At 49.5% G+C, this 23950-nt stretch overlaps 1 protein-coding gene across 1 annotated transcript; it reads right to left on the bottom strand.

Annotated features, from left to right (window-relative positions):
- On the bottom strand, positions 1–22296 carry LOC136544678 (transcription factor IIIB 70 kDa subunit-like). Its single transcript, XM_066536753.1, has 13 exons — positions 22222–22296; positions 18658–18731; positions 18392–18473; positions 18228–18303; positions 17927–18008; positions 16923–16979; positions 16737–16849; positions 16049–16131; positions 15881–15967; positions 15462–15542; positions 14392–14538; positions 14094–14312; positions 1–570 (listed from the first exon to the last, which is right to left on the bottom strand). Exons 1-13 carry the CDS (start codon positions 22294–22296, stop codon positions 178–180), a joined length of 1569 nt encoding a protein of 522 aa, XP_066392850.1. The 3' UTR covers positions 1–177.
- Between the last annotated feature and the right edge of the window lie 1654 nt (positions 22297–23950).

Below are 23950 nucleotides of genomic sequence, written 5' to 3'. Positions count from 1 at the left end.
TACGCGAGAGAGTGATGGAACATGAAAATACTGTGTGCTTTAATATAAGGTTACACATAGATACAGATATCATTGTTGCCAGTGCATGCACGACCTTATTCGCTTATCCGGGGGTTATCCGCTGTCTTAGCGCATTGTCGCAGTACTTTGCACAGCTAACGTCCGTCATCGTCCGTCTTACAACGAGTTAACCCTCCAGCAGTTGACCCTGATCTGCCCCTGGGATCCGGTGAGCGGGCTGAGGTTCCCCATCTTCACCATCGCCGTCGCGAAAGCGCTGGTGAAGGCGGCGGCATTGGACGCGAAGTTGCTGACCGTGCTGTCGGCGCTGCCGTTGTTGAAGAGCTCCTGGTACGAGTGCAGGAGGCCCCTCTGGGACAGCAGTTTGGTGTAGTAGGCGTTGTCGAACGCGGTCGGGGTCATGGTGTCCAGCGGCGCTAGGCTAGCTGGTGCCGCCAGATGCGGGGCAGTTGGACAGCAGCGACGTCGCGAAGGCGGAGTTGATGTTGGTGTCGTTGTAGATGTGGTCGTTGAAGCTCGAGCATTGCGCCTGTCCGATCGTGTGAGCTCCTGCATGCATGCAAAGGTACGGTGCACTGCATCGTCAGTTTCGAAACATGTCAAATTAAAGTTATAGTAGTGCTATACGATCGAGTTGTACGTAGCACTGGATATATTCTAGCTAGCTATATAGGGCAAGCATATGTGCAATATATGCACCTGAGAGGGCAACCATGTCGGTCTGGTCGAGGTTCTTCTTGCTATACGCAGATAAAAGTTGTTGGAGGCTAGACGTAGGTGGCAGGGCGCTTGTCTGGCCCGGGAACGAAGCATTAGAGTCCCTTCGCCCCAGTACAACTGTCCACGAAGGCCCACCGAGCTGCACGCTCGCGCGTAGGAAGTTGCAAACCAACAGCAACAGAGTACACGAGCATCATCAACTACATACGGTGGTAGTAATCTAACACAGAAACACAGCAACGGTAAGGATATCTCATCGCGACGACTCCGTCGCGGGCTGCGACGGCGAGGATGTCGGCGCAGGAGATGTTGCCCGGGCACGCCGCCTCCACCTGTGCCTTGATGTTGTTGATAACATCCAAGCCCCTCGGGTTCAGGGTTACATTCGGAGGCTGGGTCTGTTAGTCCTTAGGATCCATCTAACTGCAGATCAGAGGGTGTGCTTATTTCTGGTTAAATCAATTAGACCTAGAGCATGTTTCGGTAGAGAGAGACAGATGTAGGAAATCTTTGACCGTCGGGCTTGGAGGAGGATGTGATGGATAAGTCTCATGTGTGGCTGGTCTTTGTGGGGCTATGATGCTCACATGGTCATGGTCCTTGTGGCTGTTTTTCTGTTTTTAGGACAGCATCTTAGACTAGAGGACACCATCTTAGAGGACAGCATCTTAGACTAGAGGACAGCATCTTAGCTAGGACAACATATTAGCATCTTAGACTAACATCTTAGACTAGCATCTTGGCATATGCTTGGCTGGCTAGCAGCCTATAAATATGTAACCCCAACCCCTTGGGTTGGCATGGCATTTGTGTGAGCTTGTGTGAGAAATAGACAAGAAAATTGCCCCAACTCCTAGTGTCATCCTCTCTCGATGAGAGTAAGAATTCTCCTACTACCAAGAGTGAGAATTCAGCGACTAACAACTGGTATCAGAGCCGTATTATCCTGTAGCCTAAGCATCTCTTGCTCATCTTCTCTCCCAGCCCCACAACAGCCCCAGCTGTTGGCAGCAGTAGCTCCTCCGGCCGCTCCTGTTCACTCCTCTCCTAGCTCGTCTGAAGCAGCCCTCTCCCCACGCAGCAGCCCCCCGGTAGCGCGTCATGTCCGTAGGGCAGTCTCAGCGCTCGGTCGCCTCGAGCACGCGGCGTCGGCAGGAGGCCGAACTTGCCGCGGCAGAGGAACGCGAGCGAGCGGCGGCAGAGACCGCTGCGGCGGCGGCAGAGACCGCTGCGGCGGCGGCAAGGGCGTCGAGGCTAGCAGCGGCGGAGCTGGCAGCAGCCAGAGCGGAGGCGGAAGCAGCGGCGGTGGCGAATGCAGCGCGTGCGGCGGCGGCGGAGGTCGAGGCTCTGCGCGGCAGCATCGGCAGCTCCATTTCCGCTGACGACACCGCCGACGCGGACCTCGAGCTGCTAGAGAGGGAGGCAGCGCGAGTGCGGGCGGCGCAGTGGACAGCCGCGCACGCCCACGAGCGTGGCGGCAGCCCAGACAGGCGTGGACGCGCTGGCGGCGCTCCTGGAGGAGGCGCGCACGGCGGTGGCGCTCCTGGGGCAAGCCGCGCACGCCCACGAGCGCGGCGGCAGCCCAGACAGGCGCGGACGAGCCGGTGGCGCTCCTGGAGGAGGCGCGCACGGCAACGGTGGCGGACGGGTCGATGGAGAGCGCGGCCTTCACAAGCAGCGTGGCTCTCTCTCCCCGGATCGGTACCGACGGGTCGATGAAGAGCACGGCCTTCACAGGCAGCGTGGCTCTCTCTCCCCGGATCGGTACCGTGGTTACCACGGGCTCCAGGCTGTTGTCAGGGACGTCGGTCCCGGCGGTGGGTGGCCTACCCTCACCAAGACCAACTACGTCGAGTGGGCTGCGGTGATGAGGGTAAAGCTCCAGGTGCGGCACATGTGGGAGGCAGTCCGGTATGGCGACGTCGACTACGACCTAGATCGACGGGCGCTGGATGCTCTCATCGCTGCAGTCCCGCCCGAGATGCAGTTCTCGCTTACCAGCAAGCGGACTGCCAAGGAGGCTTGGGATGCCATCGCTGCGGCACGCATCGGCAGCGACCGCGCCCGCAAGTCCACACTGCAGGCACTTCGCAAGGAGTGGGAGAACCTGGCCTTCAAGCCAGGTGAGGACGTTGATGACTTTGCTCTCCGTCTCAACACTCTGTTGCAGAAGATGGTGCAGTTCGGCGACGACACTTACGGCGAGGAGAGAGCTGTCGAAAAGCTCTTCCGCTGCGTCCCCGAGAAGTACAAGCAGATGGCTCGCTCGATCGAGTCTCTGCTAGATCTCTCCACGATGTCGATCGAGGAGGCGATAGGTCGCCTCAAGGTCGTCGACAGCGATGAGCCACAGTCCATCTCGGGGCCCATCACCACTGGCGGGAAGCTCCTCCTCACTCGGGAGCAGTGGCTTGCCAGCCAAGGTGACCGGAGGAAGGGGGAGCCTTCTTCCGCGACAGGCGGCCGCAAGCGTGGCAAGCCACGCAAGGCGCGCCGAGACGCCCAGGCCGGGGCGCGAGGACGTGCCGAGGGTGATGCCCGCGGAGGCGCCCAGGGCGGCGCCGCCGGTAGGCACAAGCCGGCACGAGACGACGCCTGCCGCAACTGCGGCCAGCTTGGCCATTGGGCCAAGGACTGTCGACAGCCACGACGCGGCCAGGCCCACGTCGCACAGGCGGAGGAGGAGGAGCCGGCTCTGTTCATGGCACATGCCAGCATCGAGCTACCTCCAGCGGCACCGGCCGCAGCGGCTCTCCTCCACCTTGACGAGCCAAAAGCACACGCCCTCCTCGGCGACAGCTCCGGCAACGACAAGACTGACGGGTGGTGCCTCGACACCGGCGCCACCCATCACATGACCGGTCGACGGGAGTTCTTCACCGAGCTTGACTCTAGCGTCCGAGGCTCCGTCAAGTTTGGGGATGCCTCCGGCGTGGAGATCAAGGGCGTCGGCTCCATCATCTTCACCGCCGTGTCTGGTGAGCACAGGCTGCTCACCGGAGTCTACTACATCCCCGCGTTGAGGAACTCCATCATCAGCTTGGGATAGCTGGATGAGAACGGTTCGCGCGTGGTGGTTGAGGACGGAGTCATGAGGATTTGGGATCGTCGTCGTCGCCTTCTTGCCAAGGTATCCAGAAGCGCAAATCGACTCTACGTCCTTAACGTGCAGGTGGCACAACCCCTCTGTCTCGCTGCTCGTCGGGACGACGAGGCGTAGCAATGGCACGAGCGTTTCGGGCACCTTCACTTTGAGGCCCTGAAGCGGCTCAGTGCCACGGAGATGGTGCGAGGCCTGCCGTGCCTCGACCATGTGGAGCAGCTCTGCGACGTCTGCGTGTTGACGAAGCAGAGGCGACTCCCTTTTTCCCAGCGGGCGAACTTTCGAGCTAAGGAGAGGCTCGAGCTCGTGCACGGGGACTTGTGTGGCCCGGTGACACCGGCCACACCAGGAGGACGACGCTACTTCCTGCTGCTCGTCGACGACCTCTCCCGCTACATGTGGGTGATGGTCCTCGGCAGCAAGGGAGAGGCTGCGGACGCCATCAGACGCGCGTAGGCTGCTACGGAGGCAGAGTGCGGCCGCAAGCTGCACGTGCTGCGCACCAACAACGGCGGCGAATTCACGGCGGCTGAATTCGCGTCGTACTGCGCTGACGAGGGCATTCAGCGCCACTACTCCGCGCCGTACAGCCCGCAGCAGAACGACGTCGTCGAGCGGCGCAACCAGACGGTTGTGGGGATGGCTCGGGCCCTCCTCAAGCAGAGGGGGATGCCGACTGTCTTCTGGGGAGAGGCGGTGGTGACGGCCGTCTACATCCTCAACCGCTCGCCTACCAAGGCGCTCGACGGCAGGACGCCGTACGAGGCTTGGCATGGGCGCAAGCCGGCGGTCTCCCACTTGCGGGTCTTCGGCTGCCTCGCATTCGCCAAGGAGCTTGGCCACATCAGCAAGCTCGACGACAGGAGCACTCCGGGAGTGTTCATCGGCTACGCGGAGGGCTCGAAGGCCTACCGCATCCTCGACCCGAAGACACAGCGTGTGCGCACGGCGCGCGACGTTGTGTTCGACGAAGGGCGAGAATGGGCGTGGGACAAGGCGGTGGACGACGGCTTGGCTCCGACGTACGACGACTTCACTGTCGAGTACGTCCACTTCGAGGGAGCTGGGGGAGTAGGCAGTTCTTCTTCGGCGAGCGCATCTACCCCAGTCTCTGAGCCTCCACCGACCCCGGCACCTGCTACTCCGACAGCACCACGCTCTCCAGCCAGGACCTCGGCTGCGATGAGCTCTTCGCCGGCTCCACCACAGCCGGCAACGCCACGCACTCCAGCACCGACAGGCACCACTCCGGGCACGTCTACTCCACCACCAGCTCGTGTCGAGCACGGCCCAGTTGAGCTCGCTACTCCGCTCTCTCACGACGAGGAGCGCGTCGACGCGTACCACGACGGCGAGCCGTTGCGGTACCGTACGGTGGAGAACCTTCTCGGCGACCAGCCGGTGCCGGAACCGGTGCCTCACGACCTGGAGGCGCAGTTGCACCTTGCGTGTGACGACGGCGAGCCTCGGTCGTTTGCAGAGGCCGAGAGACACGCGGCATGGCGCGCCGCGATGCAGTTGGAGATGGATGCGGTTGAGAAGAACCGCACCTGGGAGCTTGCTGACCTTCCTCGTGGTCATCGCGCGATCACCCTTAAGTGGGTGTACAAGCTAAAGAGGGATGAAGCCGGTGCCATCGTCAAGCACAAGGCTCGCTTGGTGGCACGAGGTTTCGTGCAGCAGGAGGGGGTCGACTTCGATGACGCCTTTGCTCCCGTGGCACGGATGGAGTCCGTGCGACTCCTCCTTGCGCTAGCTGCCCAGGAGGGCTGGCGTGTTCATCACATGGACGTCAAGTCGGCGTTCCTTAACGGCGACTTGAAGGAGGAGGTCTACGTGCACCAGCCGCCGGGATTTGCGATCCCCGGCAAGGAGGGCAAGGTGCTCCGCCTGCGCAAGGCCCTCTATGGCTTGCGACAGGCACCGAGGGCGTGGAATGCCAAGTTGGATTCCACGCTAAAGGGGATGGGCTTCGAGCAAAGCCCGCACGAGGCAGCCATCTACCGACGGGGCAATGGAGGAAATGCCCTGCTGGTGGGTGTCTACGTCGACGACTTGGTGATCACCGGCACCAAGGATGCGGAGGTGGCGGCATTCAAGGAAGAGATGAAGGCCACCTTCCAGATGAGTGACCTGGGGCCTCTCTCCTTCTACCTGGGAATCGAGGTGCACCAGGATGACTCTAGGATCACGCTTCGACAGACCGCCTACGCCAAGCGCGTCGTTGAGCTAGCTGGGCTCACCGACTGCAACCCAGCTCTCACTCCGATGGAGGAAAGGCTGAAGCTGAGCCGCGATAGCACGACGGAGGAGGTGGACGCTACGTAGTACCGGCGTCTTGTGGGGAGCCTTCGCTACCTCGCCCACACACGGCCGGACTTGGCATTCTCCGTTGGCTACGTTAGTCGGTTTATGCAGCGACCGACGACGGAGCACCAGCAGGCTGTGAAGAGGATCATCCGCTACGTTGCGGGGACTCTCGACCATGGCCTCTACTACCCAAGGTGCCCTGGGGCGGCACACTTCGTCGGGTACAGCGACAGCGACCACGCCGGCGACATCGACACCAACAAGAGCACGAGCGGGATCCTCTTCTTCCTCGGCAAGTGCCTCGTTAGCTGGTAGTCGGTCAAGCAGCAGGTGGTGGCCCTGTCCAGCTGCGAGGCCGAGTACATAGCGGCCTCCACCGCTTCGACTCAGGCGCTCTGGCTCACTCGACTGCTTGGTGATCTCCTCGGCAGAGACACTAGAGCGGTGGAGCTCAGGGTGGACAGCAAGTCCGCTCTGGCCCTGGCAAAGAACCCCGTGTTCCACGAACGCAGCAAGCACATCCGGGTGAGGTACCACTTCATCCGAGGCTGTTTGGAGGAAGGGAGCATCAAGGCGAGCTACATCAACACCAAGGACCAGCTTGCGGATCTGCTCACCAAGCCCCTTGGGAGGATCAAGTTCCTTGAGCTCTGCTCCAGGACCGGGATGGTTCAACTCTCCCACAAAACGACGCACAAGACTTAGGGGGAGAATGATGGATAAGTCTCATGTGTGGCTGGTCTTTGTGGGGCTATGATGCTCACATGGTCATGGTCCTTGTGGCTATTTTTCTGTTTTTAGGACAGCATCTTAGACTAGAGGACAGCATCTTAGAGGACAGCATCTTAGACTAGAGGACAGCATCTTAGCTAGGACAACATATTAGCATCTTAGACTAGCATCTTAGACTAGCATCTTGGCATATGCTTGGCTGGCTAGCAGCCTATAAATATGTAACCCCAACCCCTTGGGTTGGCATGGCATTTGTGTGAGCTTGTGTGAGAAATAGACAAGAAAATTGCCCCAACTCCTAGTGTCATCCTCTCTCGATGAGAGTAAGAATTCTCCTACTACCAAGAGTGAGAATTCAGCGACTAACAGGATGATCCGTTCATAGCCATGTCGGTGATGTAGGGTGTCGGGAAGGAGAAGCAGGGAAGTTGGGCGGCGGCGGTGGACTTCCTGTCGCTTGCAGCACCCCTCTCGATCGGTCTAGGGTTGGGATAGAGGTGGGGCGTCTGACGGCTCAGGGGAACCTCGTACCTTGTGCCCTGGCCCCCACCTCCCTTTTATGATGCTGTGTGATGGGGGCCCACCAACCATGGAGCGGTTGGGCGCCCCCGATCAGGACGCGGATCCAAGGGCCCAATTGACCGTTGGGCCAATTGGTGGAGATCAAACTAACATTCTCCCCCTTGATCTCACCTTATTACTTAAACTTAACTTACTTACTTTATCTGATTCTCATTCCATCACAGATTAGTGCATAGAGCGTGTCTCATCGTCATGGTGTGTTGCTATTAGATTAAACAGCTACAACACACCTCTCTGTTTTGAAACAGATACTCAACTAGGCCCTTAATATCCAGAAATCATAGGCTTTCTCATAAACCCATGTCGACTATGTGTTCTCTGAACGCACTGGGTGGTTAGTCTTTGGTAAGCGGATCTGCAACTACTTACTCGGTACTTATGTGCTCAATGCTTTCAAAATGATTCTGGATTTTCTCCTTTACAACATATACCTTAGTATCAATGTGTTTGGCAGCATACTTGACTTGTTGTCTTAGGAGTTAACTTACTTTAAATTGTTATTGCTGTTGTCTATCATTGTTAAATCCGGGTACAAATTTCCTTAACCTCCTTTTGCCTATTCCTTAAGCCTCATGACAAGCTATACTATGGTATGCATCACTGATGACACCACAACTGTTTCTTTGGAGTTTTTCCACAATAATACTCCAACTGCGAGTGTTAGCAACTGCTATGGATTTCAATACACATCTCGCCAAGACTTAACTTTTTGTACCCTCAACTATTTGAGAGTACTTATTCTTTCTTACTCAGTATGAGGCCTATGATACTTTACAAAATTGCAAGACATTCTCAACTCAATTCCAGTGATCTATATCTAAACTAGACTTCTGCCAAAATATCCCGGATACATAAACACTAGTAGAGAAACGACTTTTGATCCACTTCGAAATTTGGCTTTAGTCCCGGTATTTTTCGCGCCCGAGACTAGAGAGACCTTTAGTCTCGGTTTGTAGCTCCAACCGGGACTAAAGGACCCTGCCCAACGGCTATTGCGGCAGGCTTTTGCTGCAGGGGACCTTTAGTCCCGGTTGGAGCTATCAACCGGGACTAAAGGTTAACTTTTACTCCTGGTTGGTCCCTCCAACCGGGAGTAAAAGTCTACTCCCGGCTGAAGGCTCCGTCTGGGACTAAAAAGGGACCTTTAGTCCCGGTTGTTGTCTCCAACCGGGACTAAAGGTCCCCTCCTATATACCCCTTCTTCCTCCCCGAGCCCAAGCCACTTCGAGCTCAGTATTCTTGCTTCATCGCCGGCCTCTCTTCTTCCTCATCGCCGGTAATCACAAGATTTTCTTTGATTCCTCCATCGATTCTTCGGTTGTAAAGGTTACCAACTTTATACTCTCATGTTTCATCAGTAGCATATCTCATTTTGTGGATTACATATATGTGGTTTTTATGGTGGATTTTTTTTATTTGTAAGCCATTTAAGCTCAAAATCACTTTAAAGTTTGCATATTTGGATGAAGGAAGGTTAAAGTAGTTATTCAAAACTAGTATTCAGCTTTTATTTCTAGCATGCATAGCACACTTCATGGTTTATAGATATAGAGAATTTTAGAGTTTTTTTTAATTTTATTTGTTTATAAAATGAGAAATTTATATTATATTAAAAATGAGTATAGAGAGTATATGGCAACTGTTTCCGGGTCCTCGGCCTCTCATCAGGTTCCAAAGTGACTGAGGCTGGACCCCCTCATTGCATGCGGCAAGTGTGAGGAGAAGATTGTGATGGAGTACTGGTTGAGAAAAGAGTGTCCCAACAAGGGTCGTATCTTCTACAAGTGTCCGGATCGCAATATGAGTTATTTTGTCGCATTTGATGATTATGGTCAATTTATACTTATTTTCATGATGATTGTGATTAAAGTTCTAATTTTTTGTTTTAATTTCAGTGGGATGACACTGGATGTTTAAGCTGGTACTAGGAGGAAGAGTATGCTGAACACGTGCAAAACTCTCTTGCACAGGCGGCTATGGCGGCTGATGAGGCAGTGATCCTGCGGAAAAAGCCCATAGATGTTGAACAAACGCATGATCTGTCTGTTTTAGTTGGGATTGGTCGCGAAATCCTTATGCTGCTGAAGTGCATTTTAGCTTTAGTTTTTTAGTGGTAGTTGGGATTGTCTACATTGTAGCGAGACTTTCATAAATTAATACCTTGTGTGATGACATGCATGTCGTATAATTAACTAATTATGTTCTAGGTTTTAATATGGTATGTATGTCATGTAATGCAGATGAGCCGACATTGGATGTACAATGCTGATCGCCGCTCCCAAGAGTTCATTGAGGGCGTGCATTCTTTCTTACGTGTGGCCGATGCAAACAAACGCGATGGTTTTATGTGTTATCCATGTGCCATATGTAAGAATTTAAAGGAATATGCTAGCTCAAGGAGTCTTCATTCACATTTGTTAAAGTCGGGTTTCATGCTAAATTATATTTGTTGGACGAAGCACGGAGAAACCAGGGTTGTAATGGAAGAAGGTGAAGAGGAACAATGGGACGATGATGACATAATTGCTGAATATGGTGCCTTCAATGATACTGCAATGGGAAAAGCTGAAGAAGAGGCAAGGGTAGAAGATGAGCCCGTGGACGATTACGCGTTTCCAGGGAAGTCTGAAGCTTGGATTACGCGTCAGCACATGGAAACTTTTAACGAATGGTTGCTAAAAGAATGTCAGGGTGATAAGAATATTGATGAGCAACTGTATTTGTTGACTAGGCAGCCATCGTGGCATATCCTCACATACAAAGGGTATGAGATAAATAAGAATACATTTTACACAGTAGCCCAAGATAAAATGAGCACCAACCAAAACAGTGGTGTCCGCATAGATGCCACCGACCCTAATGAAAATAAGCAAACATATTATGGCCGCATAGAGGAGATATGGGAACTAAACTATGCACTCTTTTAAGGTACCTTTGTTCAAGTGCCAATGGGTAAAGGCGAGTGGAGGCGGGATAGCAGTCGACAACCAGTATGGAATAACAACCGTGGACCTCAACAATATTGGGTACAAAGACGAACCGTTCGTCCTTGCCAAGGATGTGAATCAAGTGTTCTATGTCAAGGACATGTCTACAAAACCGAAGAGAGAAAGAAACAACAACGGCCTAATCAATGAGCCAAAGCGCCACATAGTTTTTCAGGAAAAAAACATCGTCGGAATTGAAGACAAGTCAGACATATCAGAAGATTATGAAAAGGATGACCGAATTTCACCCTTCATAGTGAACAAAGACCCAAGCATCTAGCTAAATGATGAAGACACTCCATGGTTACGGCGCGATCATAACCAAGAGATATACGTTAAGAAGAAGATCATTGTTGTTACCGCTTGATATAGTGATGTCTTAGACCTATTATGTAATAATTGTGACTTCAGATTTTTCTGTCGTGTATTCATATTTTCTACGATTTAAATGAATTTTCTGCTTAACGATGGATTTCCTATGGAGAATGTGTGATGAAAAAACAAATGATTAATGTCAATAAGATGTGAAAACTAATTTCCTATCGAAAAACAATAGTTTTAATGATTTTAATTAAGTAGTATATTTTTGCATGGTGAAAATTATGATTATTATTTACGCTATGTTAAATATTTATACGGTAAAACAAAAGAGTTTAGGTTACAGATTTTCTTATGTACAATAATGCAAAACCAGGTCCAGGAATTCTTTTTATATTTTTTTGCTAATATTTTATTTACTAGGCAATTAACAACTCTCTGTATATTTATATAAAAGAAATATATAAAAAATGAAAATATTCTAGAAACTGGCGGGAAGCCAAACTGCAGCCCACCTTTACTCCCGGGTGGATCAACCACCCAGGACTAAAGATGGGTTGTGTTTTCCCGACCCGCCAAAATTCCCTTTACTCTCGGGCCGTGGCGGCACCCGGGACTAAAGGTCAGACTTTTAGTCCCGGTTCTAACCATCACCCGGGACTAAAGGTCTTTTAGTCCCGAGCTGTGGCTTCACCCAGGAGACCTTTAGTCCCGGGCTGTGGCTTCACCCAGGACTACAGGTCCCCCTATATACCGCCCCCTCTCTTTCCCCCTCCATCATCTCTTGTTCTTCGCCGAGAGCCACCGCGTCACCACTGCTCCTCATCGCCTCCAACAACCTCCACACACGCGCACCTCTCTCGCCGTCTCCGCCGGTGGCCATGCTCACGCCTCTCCCGTCCGAGCGCGACGCGTAGACCCAAATCCGCCACCGTCGTCCTCGCCCTCACCCAGATCTGATCTGGAACCGCCTCGTTCGTCCTCGCTGGAGCGCGCGTCGTCCTCGTCCCCGGCCCACCTCGCTCGTCCTCACCGGAGCGCGCCCGAGCCTTCCCCACGCTGCCGCACCTTCGAGGACGAGGGCCCCGGAGCCTTCCCCGCGCTGCCTCACCGGAGCACGCTCGAGCCTTCCCCGCGCTGCATCACTGGAGCGCGCCCCCGTGCTACCTCATCGGAGCGCGCCCCTGTGCTACCTCATCGGAGCGCGACTGAGCCTTTCCCGCGCTGCCTCACCAGAGTGCGCCCAAGCCCTCCCCGCGCTGAGCGTCCCTGGCCTGAGCGACGCCGCAGCGGAGGAGCCGCCCGAGCCGACGCACCGCCGAGGACGAGGAGCCCCGGAGCCATCAATTGGGTCTGTGTTTTGCTCGTTTCGATTTCTTGCGGCTTGACATCAATTGGGTCTGTATTTGGAAGACGACGACTAGGGCTCATTTGATCTCTTGTATGTGCCTGTCAGTAGCATGAATCATGAATGAACCGTCAAACAAGGCAACCTAAACGACGCTCAGCGCTGGTAAAACCCCGTCGGATCGGATCGACAAGTGGCGGCTTACGTGATCTTAGAAGATGTGTGAGGTCATGAGAGCGTGTGTTTTTTCTCAATTTTGTCGAGCAGGTCACTTAGAATTAATTTTTCCATGAAACGTCCGCGAGCTCGCCGATGTCGAGCAGGTCACTTAGGATTAATTTTTCTATGAAATGAAATACTTAGAAATCATGCCTTTTATTTTTTAGAATTATTTTTTCCATGAAATAAAATACTTACAAAATAGTTAGAAAATTGTAGAAAATCCGTACTAGTTGAACTTGCGGACCGTGTTCATCTCGGCTAGCATGTTCTCTGCCGAGCGATAACGGACGTCAAGGAGGAGCTTTGATTCTACGAGGGAGAGCGGCAACGGTCGTGGAAGACCGTGTTCCCTTCCTCGTAGAATCGGAGCTCTTCCGTGGCCACGTACGGTGCCGTCCGGTGGAGAAATGCTCGCCAAGATGACCACGCAAGTAAGGTCAACTAGTACGGATGGTTATTTATTTAAACATGTTTTTGAGATAGAATTTGATGGATATTTGATAACTTCAGACCTACAAATGTCATCTACAAATGTTACTATCCTCGAGGTGGGACGTCTTGCAGGAGTCCATTTTAAAGTGTATATATATAAAGATACATGTATATATATAAATTATATATCCTCACACTATATTTTTATATATGCAGATATGAGATGACAGAACTCAGAAAGAGAAAGGATAATGCTGTTGGTTTCGTTGATCCAAATGTCGTATTCAAACACCCTACTCCCCCGCCTCAATGGAAAGCTGAACTCGAGAAAAATCTTATGAGGTTCTTAGTGAACCAACAAAACAAGGACATACTCTTCTCCTACAACTTCAAGTGAGTGTTAAATAATTAATGTCGATTATATGGACATTTGTTCAATTATTTGCTTACTAGCTAAGCTATCTCCCATATATATATATATATATATATATATATATATATATATATATATATATATATATATATATATATATGTTGACTCTAGTTAATGTCGATCATATTTGTGTATAAAAACATATGCAGCAATCACTGGATATTGATGGTCATCGATATGGCCAATAGTCGGTTGAGCATCTTAGACTCGTTAAGAAAAAAGCAAATAGAGTACCAAGACATGATAGATATTATCCAAGGGTAATTTGGTCTCTCTAGCAACTATATATACCCCGATCTCTTAACTGCAATAATTATTAAAGGCCAAATTAATTTTTTATTTTATTGGGCGCAGTGTTTGGAAAAGTTTCATTGAGGAACACCACATAAAACATTGCAAAGCGCCACTGGATGTAATCGCACACAAAGTAAGTACTAGCTACATTTATATATATCAAATTGACAAACAGTAAAGAAAAGGAGAACAATTCAGTGTGAGAACTAGTTATACTGATTTTTTTGCTTTTTCTTTGTTCTTTGCTTTCTCATGAAAAAAATTGAGTTTGACCTTGCCGATGCTATCCTGAATATGGTAACTTTTTTTTAGGAATTGTTCCAAACTTCTACATTGGGCGATTTTCACATAACCACCTAGAACTGTTACCCCCACTAACCCTTTCAAAGGACAAAAACTGTTTCAGTTGTAAAGTTTATTTTTGCAATGCTGACAGAAGTAGACAAGAGCATGACTTGAATGGAATAGGGGGCTGCAGGATTTGTTGCCTAGGCAAGATGCACCTTAAGAATACTGGACAGGATGTTTATCACGGCTTGCCTCTGAGCTTGGCAGAAAAACATACTGAACAAGGATATCAACTTTACTTACCATGGTATGAGCATTCCTCTGTACAGTAGCTATTACCTCTCTAGGAGTTATGTTCTCAACATCAGAGTTCTGTGTGTCACAAAGCGATTGTTCCACTGCTGCCTCCTTAACTGCAGCCGCTTCTTCAGCTCTTTTAGCAGCTTCAAATCTTTGCTTTTCAGCTCGTTGGAATGCTGGAGGGTCTGCACCACCTTCTAGTCCACCCGATAGTTTAATGAACTGGACAATCAGACAAAGTGTCAAAAGACAATGAACTCTGCAAGTCAATGTAGTATGTGCATATAGTAGACGTGTTTACCTTATTGTAGCATTTTTCACAAAGTCCATGAGCAAAATGCTCAAAATCTTTACCCTTGTGCTTGCAAAGCATTTCTGCAGACATGGGTGAACGTTTTGAAACAGGCTCTTGACTATATTCATCAGCTGTTGCCAGAAATTCTTCAATCTAACAGAGAGGCACGAAAATATAGGCGTACTCACATTTTAAGAGAACTGTTTAAAAAAGATGTTGGCGATAATGTACATTAAGAATGACAACAGAAGTAATCAATGTGTTCTTGATAGGGGGTTCAGTATTATTGCCTGCCAAGGTTAGTACTTGTGTATTACACCATGATAAGGGTTGCAAATCCACAATAAATGCCAACCCAAGAGCATTGCAGTACAATCTGTTTTCTTAATTCAAACTGATGATGAGAACTGTCTCTTGAAAGGGATAAAGCTAGGTAATGGCCAAACTAAAATTATGAACTTTCCATTAGAAATTATGAATTTATAAATGAAAAATCAAAAACACATGGCAGAATAATGGCTGCTTGAAGTTACTGGCCTAGAAAGAACCAGTATCATCTGAGTTTTTTTACTCGAAAACTAGAATTTCAAACATTATCATGAGACCTAATTCTTACCATATACAAGTATATAATTCAACTCATGAGACCTAATTCTTACCATATACAAAAATATAATTCATAGGAAAGAAGTATGCACGTGGAAAAAAGGAGGTGATGTCCTAGTTGAGTTGCTAGAATGTGTTTGTTTGTTTCAGTCATTTCAGAGTTTGTTTCAGATGGGATGTGAGAGGAGAAGCAGCAAGCTTGCTATCCAGGAAGTCAGCAACGTCTCTAATAGAGTTCAGAAGATTGATTGTAATCAAGCATAATAAATAAACCTAAGAATTCAGAGTCTCCTTGGACTCTTGTTCGGCAGCTTACAAACAAAAGACTCTTGTTCTCATGAGAACAGCACTGCAGGAGTTAACAGCCAGTGTGAAAAGAATAATTGCACAATATCACAAGGAATTTCTATTGGATGTTATAAATTTTAGGTTATTCAAATTTGGAAATTCCATCGAAGAAAGAAGCATACCGTTAAGCTGCCAGAATCTGTATTTTCGAACTCTATCAATCGCTTCATTAGAGTGGCTTCACACACATGCACAACAGAAACCTGAGAAACAAAAAATATAATCAATGTCGTTACTATAATACTCAACCATATGCCTATGTCAGACAGACAAAAAAAAACACACAGGTATACACAGTGTTTTCCTAATTGCCCGTTTAGCCATTTATTCGGGCTAAACAACCAATTAAATGGTATAAATGGACGATTAAACGTAAACGGTCTACCACTGTGCATCGTTTAAACGGTGTTAAATGGATTAAACAACTCTTTAGGCGGACAATGGGTATACGCTAACAAAAAATTGTAGGTCAACATAGGAGAACATTCACAATACAAGTTGATGAATAAGTTCAAGATATCTCATGAACATCTGGACTTACAATATCTGCCTTAGTATAGTTATATCCGTGAGAGAGTGCAGCAATATATAATGCTGCACCACATAGTCCACTCGGCTTCCTCCCAGTCTGCAAGAGAGGCTAAGCCAGTAAGCTTATCACAGCCTTGTGAAAGATATAGGGAAGAAAAATGTAGTAAGGAACACCTGCCTGCATCCAATCTCGCTTCATGCTAGCTACAATGCGTAAAGCTGTGTCTGAGACAGCCTTATCCCTTCTAGGAAAGAGCAAACCTAAAAACGAAACCAATGTACTGTAATTTTTTTTGAAACGACAATGTACTGTAATAAAAATCTGAAATAATCAGACCCATTGTACATAAAGAGAGGAACAATTTCTGATCGATTCTAGAAGCAAGGTCCGCAAGGATACCATTAGTTGTAACAAACATAACAGCACATGTAGAAATCTTTGATAAACATAACCCATGTGGCATGTAAATCATAATATTTGCACAATATGAACCAGTCTACAAATTGTTCAATGGCGTTATTTTCAGTTAGCCGTAGATGAAGGTAAGTCTCAAATTGCACTGAATGGATTAGCTGAACAAACAGAGGCAATGTCATTAATCAAAACCTGCAGACCATTCCAATGCCGATCTGATGGTAAGCAGGGTAACCCAACAGTTCAATTTTTTTTAACCTAAAGCACTGATTTTATTTAACTTTTGGACCAATAGGATTCCACTATCTAGATAAATATTTTTTTTTCGGAAATGACTATTTCAACAAATATTTATAAAAATAGACCCAGGTTGGAACCTTGACGTTCTAGTTTCAAGATTAAAACAGTCTAGTTTCAACATACAGTGCAACAGAATATGTCATTAGCTTACGTTCTGTAAAACGATGGATGAAAAGGCTGGGATCTATAAGCTTCTGAATAAATGGATGCTCTGAAAGTAGCAAAACTTGGCAGAGCTGAAGAAAAACAGCACCCAGGACATAACTGAAACAAAAACCCAAGTGAGCCCCTTCATTGAGTTATACTAGATGAAGGGCCAAAGAGTTGGAATACTCACACATTTATTTGTAGATAGTCAGAGAAGTCGATAAGAAGATAGGCTTTCTTACTTTGCCTAGCAAGGAAAGAAGGTAAAACTGAACATTAGTACTACAATATAGCTTGCTGAAGCAACAAAAAATTAAAAAATAATAAATGAAAGACAAAAGTAGAATAAACTTTGCAAGAGATACCAACAAAAGCATGAAAGTGAAAAGTAGTAATTTTCAGGATTAAGACAGATACAATAAACTAAATTGGGAATTCAGCAATAATGAATGAAACATAATAATAGTCAATCATGCTTGCGGACTAATTGTGACTAATCGTAGTGCATACCTGATCGCCAATGCACCGATCAGCCCGACTAATCATGGCTAATCGCGAATATTTGGACGACTTGATAACACTGGAAACAAAAAGGAACAGGTCTAATACATCCTCACTGCTAAGAACTCAGCAGTAGAAAATTTAGTTTGTAACCTCAACAGTGGTGGGGTATTCTTAGAAAGTATTATAATAAATATGCGGGGAACATATATGTCTTGTTTACATGGAGGAATGCTGCATATATTAACAAAGCCTCTTGAATGAGTATGCCATGCGCCCATGCATTTTTATGGCCTGGAAAAGCTACTTGTGTTATAGTTTAGACATTTAAACATCCTAACCCTAATGCACCACTGAGAGGAAGCTTCTCAAGGTTAATTTTCTAATTAGAGGCCAGAATAAAGCAACACTTAGTTTGTCTGCAGTCAATTATTGCAATCTTCAATCTAATAAAATAAACCTTTCCAAGTTTACAAAGGGCTGCAATAGAATTATAACTTGTAGGATATTTTCCAAAAACAAAAGGTGAACGTAATATAGAATTAACTATTGCTGGTCCCATAAAAAGTGGCCAGGGTGGAGGCCAATCAATCAATGAATGCTCATATTCAAACAGAAGTAAGCAAAATAGACAAAAAGCTTCAGAAGTTCCAATAAAGAAAGTAGTAAGCCTATAATTAGGTTGTAGTATACCGGCAGGCAATGTAAAGGCAAGCAGCTGCAACATGGGTTGTTCTACGGCCCATTGTAAAGCTACGGTCAAGAGCTATCTGCACTTCAAAAAGAAGAAACATCAGTATCACGATGCTGCATTCCATTTAAACAACATGACTATGGACTGATAATAATAGAAATGATAGTATCTCCACCGCCCACATGTAAGTTATTGACAATCTGACTAATAATCTCATCCCTCGCTAGTAAAATACAAAGTATAAACATTAGTTGACAGAGTATCACGAGTAGTGAAAAATAAGTGCCTTACAATCCATACCTTTATCTAAAGTTCTTTGACGGGAAATTGAGTATACAGACTCAATGCTTTCACAAACACGTCTAGCAATGCGGCTCTGTATATCTCCAAAACATATCAATCTGAGAAATTGGTAAACAAAAAAGAAAACCCCAAATGTTGCAAAGAAATGAGTCAAAACCAACCTCCCCTTTGCCATCCTTATAAAAATTAGGCTCATCACTGAATACCGTGTCATCAAGAACCTTCCCACATGTACCACAGCATCTGATTGTCAAACATGTCAGTTGATGTACTGATAAACAAGCACACGAGCCAAAAATTGCTTTATGAAAATCTAATGGACAGCCATTAACAGAGTGGTAAGCAAAGCAAGGCCATGTTCATAACAAAAATACTGACAGGTTTTGCATTGTATATCCCGTTATATACAAAGACAGGGAGAGCTCACATGTATCCTTTGTCAGGATCCTTTATGGGGAAGTTATCACAACAGTGATCGCAGTAAACAATTGCTGAAGGATACTATACAGCCAATGATGATCAGCAGCTCACATCAACCTGTGAAATTTTGAATGAATTTCAATTCCTGCTCAGTTCCAAGCAAGCACATATGAAATCATGTTCATTTGTGTAAAATGCATGCATATTGAGAAAAAAAAAGGGTTTGGGATCCATGTTCCCCCACTTCGCTCCCACTTATCTTCCTCGAATCAAAGGCTTTGACGGCCGGCCATGTTATATGTTACTCAATTCCCCACTTCCCCATATCCAGGGGCGTGCCCAGTGGCCAGTACAGGACATGGCTCATGGGTGTAACTAATTGACGAGAACTGAATCCAATTCTCATCTGCCGAAATCGAGAAGAATCTAACTTCCCCTAGGTCTTCCAATTGAACATGGAGAATACGGGAATTTAGGTTAGGTCCGGTGTTGGAGTCGCAAACCTGACGAAACCTGAAACCTGGCCCTGCACTGCGTGTGTTCTAGATGGATTGCTGGTTCACGCCACGCCTCCGGCCGCTGTGATCACCACCACGCTGGCCTGAAGCCTTGCCGCTTCCGCCGCAGCAGGCAGCAGCGCCAGCAAGCCGCGAGAAACTCGCCGCGGCGGTTGCCGCTTGCCGGTGGCTCCTCGCTCGGCTCTGCCTGCTTGTTTCGCAGGAGTTGCGTGCACCCGCCGACGGAGACGGAAGCAGAGGGTTTTAGTAAGAGGCCGTGCTGGGCCTATAGTTGCCAAACCGGCCCACTCCGCGTACAGGCTAAGAGCCCAATCGGGTAGAGTAGTTGGATCCACAACGGCTCGACTGTTGTGGGACTGGATTCGAGTCCATTTACCGAGTCGGACAACAGATAAAAAGCGATTTTTCCCTGAAAAAAAAAAGATAAATAGCGATTTTTCATTTTTCACCAATAAAAAAATCTCACAAATTGAAGCGACAAAATTTCTCTTCTTAAACATTCATAATTTTTCCATGTGAGCAAGATGGAGATAAAATTCCACTTCTCCTATTGTCGGTGCAGAAAGTGACCAACTAGTAAATATTTATAGTTTTGCTACACGTTGTGATCGGAGGTGGTCTAGCACTCAATGACACAGGATTTATACTGGTTCAGGCAACGTGCCCTACGTCCAGTCGGGGTCGGTCGGTGACTTTATTCCTGAGCCCAAATGCTCGAAGTCTGTAGTGGGGTTACAAACGAGGAGGAGAAAGGAGGGAGTGTACAAGAGGTTCGGTTGGCTCCGACCGGAAGGGTTGCGGTCGAAACTTGGTGGTCCTACGGTTGGGAGTGTCGATGTCGATCTAGTAAGTCTGAGCTTGAAGAAGTCGATCTCCCCCCGTTGAAGGGAGCGCATTCTCTTTTATAGATGAAGGGGATGGCTTTACAGGTGAGAGGGAGAGACTACGGATATTTCTAAGCCTTGCTGCCTACGGTAATAAAAACTGGATAATGGTTGACGCCCCCAATACTGTCGATGTCGCTGTAGGATGTCAGATGTGCACAGGAGGTCGAGCTATCTTCTTCAGGAAGGATAACGTCGGTACCTGCAAAATACTTCTTGATGCCTAGTGGCATATGAGGAGCCACGCTATGTTTACCCGGTATGGCAAATCCTGGAGCCCATACTGCGATCGATGTCCAGAGACACGCAGGGGGGGGCTTACCATACGGGAGTTTCTAGCGGTCCATACAATACTTTGTGTCAGGGTGGCTGCAGAGCACTGTTTCGTGCAGGGTATGGTCCATGGTACAGTGGTTTTGACTTGTGAGCCATGCCTTGCCTTTCTCCGCACGTCTTCCTTCCGAGCGGGGTGCCCCCGGTCGGATGGCTCCAGTCGGCTCTCAGTGCGCCGGTCGGAGAAGAGCGGTGAGCAGGGTTTCCACGAGCCCCAGTCGCGGGGTCGGAGTCGGAAGCAGTTTTTGGGCCAGGCCTTCCGATTGGAGAGACTGCTTGGAGACGGCTGGTGCCTGAAGCTAGTGCTCCGATCGGAGAGGTGGGTCGAAGAAGTTGACGAACGGGCACTTGTTCTTAAGGTAGACCTTCTGGTCGGCGACCGGACTACCCTTCCGGCCCGCTGTGTTTTAGATTTTTGGGCCAGCCTATGAACTATATGTTGTTTTCTTGGGCCGAGCCTGGGCGTGGAAGCCGGTCCTCGAGGGACCCCGGATTTATGAACCCGACAGGAGTCCCCGAGCCCCCGGGCGATTTGAGCCGAATCGTCCGGGGGATTTTTTCGTCTTGCTGGCGGGTGCGCGCGAGCGCACCTGCGGCTGTAGCCCCCAAGCCCCCGGGTGGTTCGGGCGGAACTGGCTGGGGGGTTCTTTGTGTTGTGTTTGTGGGTGCGCGTGTTTTGAGTTTTAAGACGTAATTTTGTTTAACCATGGCGTCGTTGTGCAGTCAAGGTGTTTTTAAGCGCGGGGATTGGACTGAGACAGAACTTATTGATCCCGATGTCGGTGCGCGCCGGAGATCAGGCGAGGAAGTTTAGTTTTGGATGCAACAGAGTTCGATCTTTGGCGTCGGTGTGTGCCATGGGACCGGGTATGGTGGAGTCGCGAATAGACCCAGGCGTCGGTGCTCATCGTGGATCGAGAGAGTTAGTTTTAGTTAGTGAAGCCGTTACACGAGTTCGGAGTCGCGGTCCCAAGAGCCGTAGCCGGATGTCGCCGATCCAGTCGATGTGAGTTCGGAGTCACGGTCCCAAGAGCCATAGACGGATGTCGCCTATCCCGTCGACGCGAGTTCAGAGTCGTGGTCCCAAGAGCCGTAGACGGATGTCGCCTATCCCGTCGACGCGAGTTCAGAGTCGTGGTCCCAAGAGCCGTAGCCGGATGTCGTCGATCCCGTCGACGCGAGTTCGGAGTCGCGGTCCCATGGCATTTAAACCCCCGAGCCTTATCGGGCCTTCGTGGGGGTCGATGTGAGTTGTTTTGCGCTACCTCATCCGGTTCCTCACAACCAGAGGGGCTGAGTTTCGTCGCCGGTCCTGATTGCTCGGGCTCGAAGACTAGCTCGGTGGGCTCGCTAACGGGTGTGATCGAGTGGAATCCGGGTCCGTCGTTCGTGACGGGGTCGGCATAGCCCTCTTGTGGCATTCCACTACTCCTTTACCTACAGCCCGGCAGATGCCTAGGTCGTTCCATAGACCGACCCAGGTGGCCTGACGGCCTTCCCTCGATGGAGATTTTATGGGCTTGGTGAGAGGTTCAGGATTGAACGAGAAGGTTGAGATGACCTGGTTTGCCAGACTAGGCGAAGGGCGCACAGTTCTCATGTACGGTTTTCTCCCCTGGCTCTGTTTGGTTGCTCATGTCGAATGAGGCAAGCCACTGCTTCGTGGCGCAACACGGAGCGTTTTGGTGCATTTCGCTGCACGTGCGATGCTTAGTTCGTGAGCCCTCGGGCGGTTCATGCCCTAACCGTCCGGGGGGTTTAGGCGTATGAGATGAATGCGCATATGGATGTATGAATGATTTGTAATGAAATAGAGGGGCTTTTATTGTGTTTTACCTTGAAGACTGGAGTGACGGGGTTCGAAGAGCTCCAGTTGGAAATGTCCGTCCGGGACCTGCGCTCGTCAATCATGGGTTAGCCCTCGTGTGAACAGTTTTGTATTTAATGAACACATGCTCACCTGATGACCTGAGAGACAGGGTTCGAAGAGCTTCAGTCAGAAATGTCCGACCGGGACCCGTGCTCGTCATTTGAGACAGAGTCGGCATGGCCCGCATGGGGCGCCCCTTCGCTTCCTACCTGTATCTCAGGTGCTTATCCTGAGTTAATCGATCGACTCAGGAGGCCGGTTGATCTCTTCCGGTGGAGATTTCGCTATTGGATCTCTCTAGGTCTGGCCTGGGGAGACGGGGAGCCATCCACGTGCGGTGGTGCTTTGGTTTTCATACCCGACGTGCGGTAGTGGTTGGTTGTGCGGTAGTGGTGGGCCATGTCCCAGTCACGTCTCATCTGATCAGGAGCCGTTTCATCATGCTGGGCACGTCCCGTCGGTCAAGGGGCGTCCTATCTGCATTAAATGGAAAGAGAGAGAGAGAGAGTTTCTTGCCCCGCCGCTTCACCTTCCTGATCGACACGTCCTTTCCTAACCGCTGCTCCCCTTCCTTTAAGTAGGAGAAGAGAGAGGGTGTTCGCCTCATTCTTTTACCTGTTCATCGTCTGCCACCATCGCCTTTCTTTTTCCTCCTCGTCGAGAGTGTTCCTGAGAGCTACAGAGGTTTCCAGAAAAGGAAGGGGGAGAGAGCGAGGGAGAAGAGGAGAACTCACTGGTCCTTTCTGCAAGCCAGAGCAAGATGTCGGACTGGAGATCGTCCACCGTGAGGAGGTCGGTGCTGGAGTCTTTCGTCAAGAAGGGTTTTCTGCCGCCGCAGGAGGTGGCGCATTGGAGGGTCCCTAAGGGAGAGGAGTTCCCGTGACCTCATCCCAGCGAGGTGGTGTCCTTCATTACCTTTCATGAGCGTGGGCTAGGATACCCCGCGCACTGGTTCCTACGCGAGCTCCTCAATGAGTGGGATTTGGAGCTGCAACACCTCAATCCAATGGGGGTGCTGCATATCATTGGTTTCGTCACTGTCTGTGAGGCTTTCCTCAGGATGGAGCCACACACGGATCTCTTTCGGCGGTTCTTCTCTGGGAGGACCTTAACGACGGGGAGCTCGGTTGAGGTCACGCCGGTGGGGGGTTTCGCCCTTCAGAGGAAGTCGAGCGCAGGAGGTTCATACCCTGCATACACCCCTTGTAGTTCCAACCGGGGTGGCACGGGGAGTGGTTCTACATCGGGAACCCAGCGGCGGCGCCGTTCCTGGTGTTTACCGGCAGGAGGCTGGAGGAGAGGGAAAGCTGGTCATGGGGTTGCTGCCGTAAGGAGAGGCACAAGGTGGAGGCCATTGAAGAGGAGCTCCGGAAGCTCATGAGGCGTGGCCTTGATGGAGTGCGGGTGTTCTACACCCTTTACTGCCGCCGAATCATGCCATTGGCAGAAAGGACACAGCCGATGTGGGAGTATGGCGGCCGGTCGGACCCAAACCGCACGTCACCGGAAGAGCTGCCGGACAACGAGGTCTGGAGTCGCGTCAGCCAGGTGCTACAGCTGAGGCTTAGGGAGATGGTCGCGAGAAAACCCATACCGCTCAACGCCTCGATCGCGTCCACATTGGTGTGTTTCCTTGTTTTGTTCATGCTTCTTCTCTGCTCTTTCCTATTCCTTTGATCTGGTGCATTCATTTCG

Source organism: Miscanthus floridulus, chromosome 3 (assembly GCF_019320115.1).
Source record: "Miscanthus floridulus cultivar M001 chromosome 3, ASM1932011v1, whole genome shotgun sequence".
Lineage (NCBI taxonomy): Eukaryota > Viridiplantae > Streptophyta > Magnoliopsida > Poales > Poaceae > Miscanthus > Miscanthus floridulus.
This window is presented reverse-complemented; position numbering and strand designations above follow the sequence as displayed.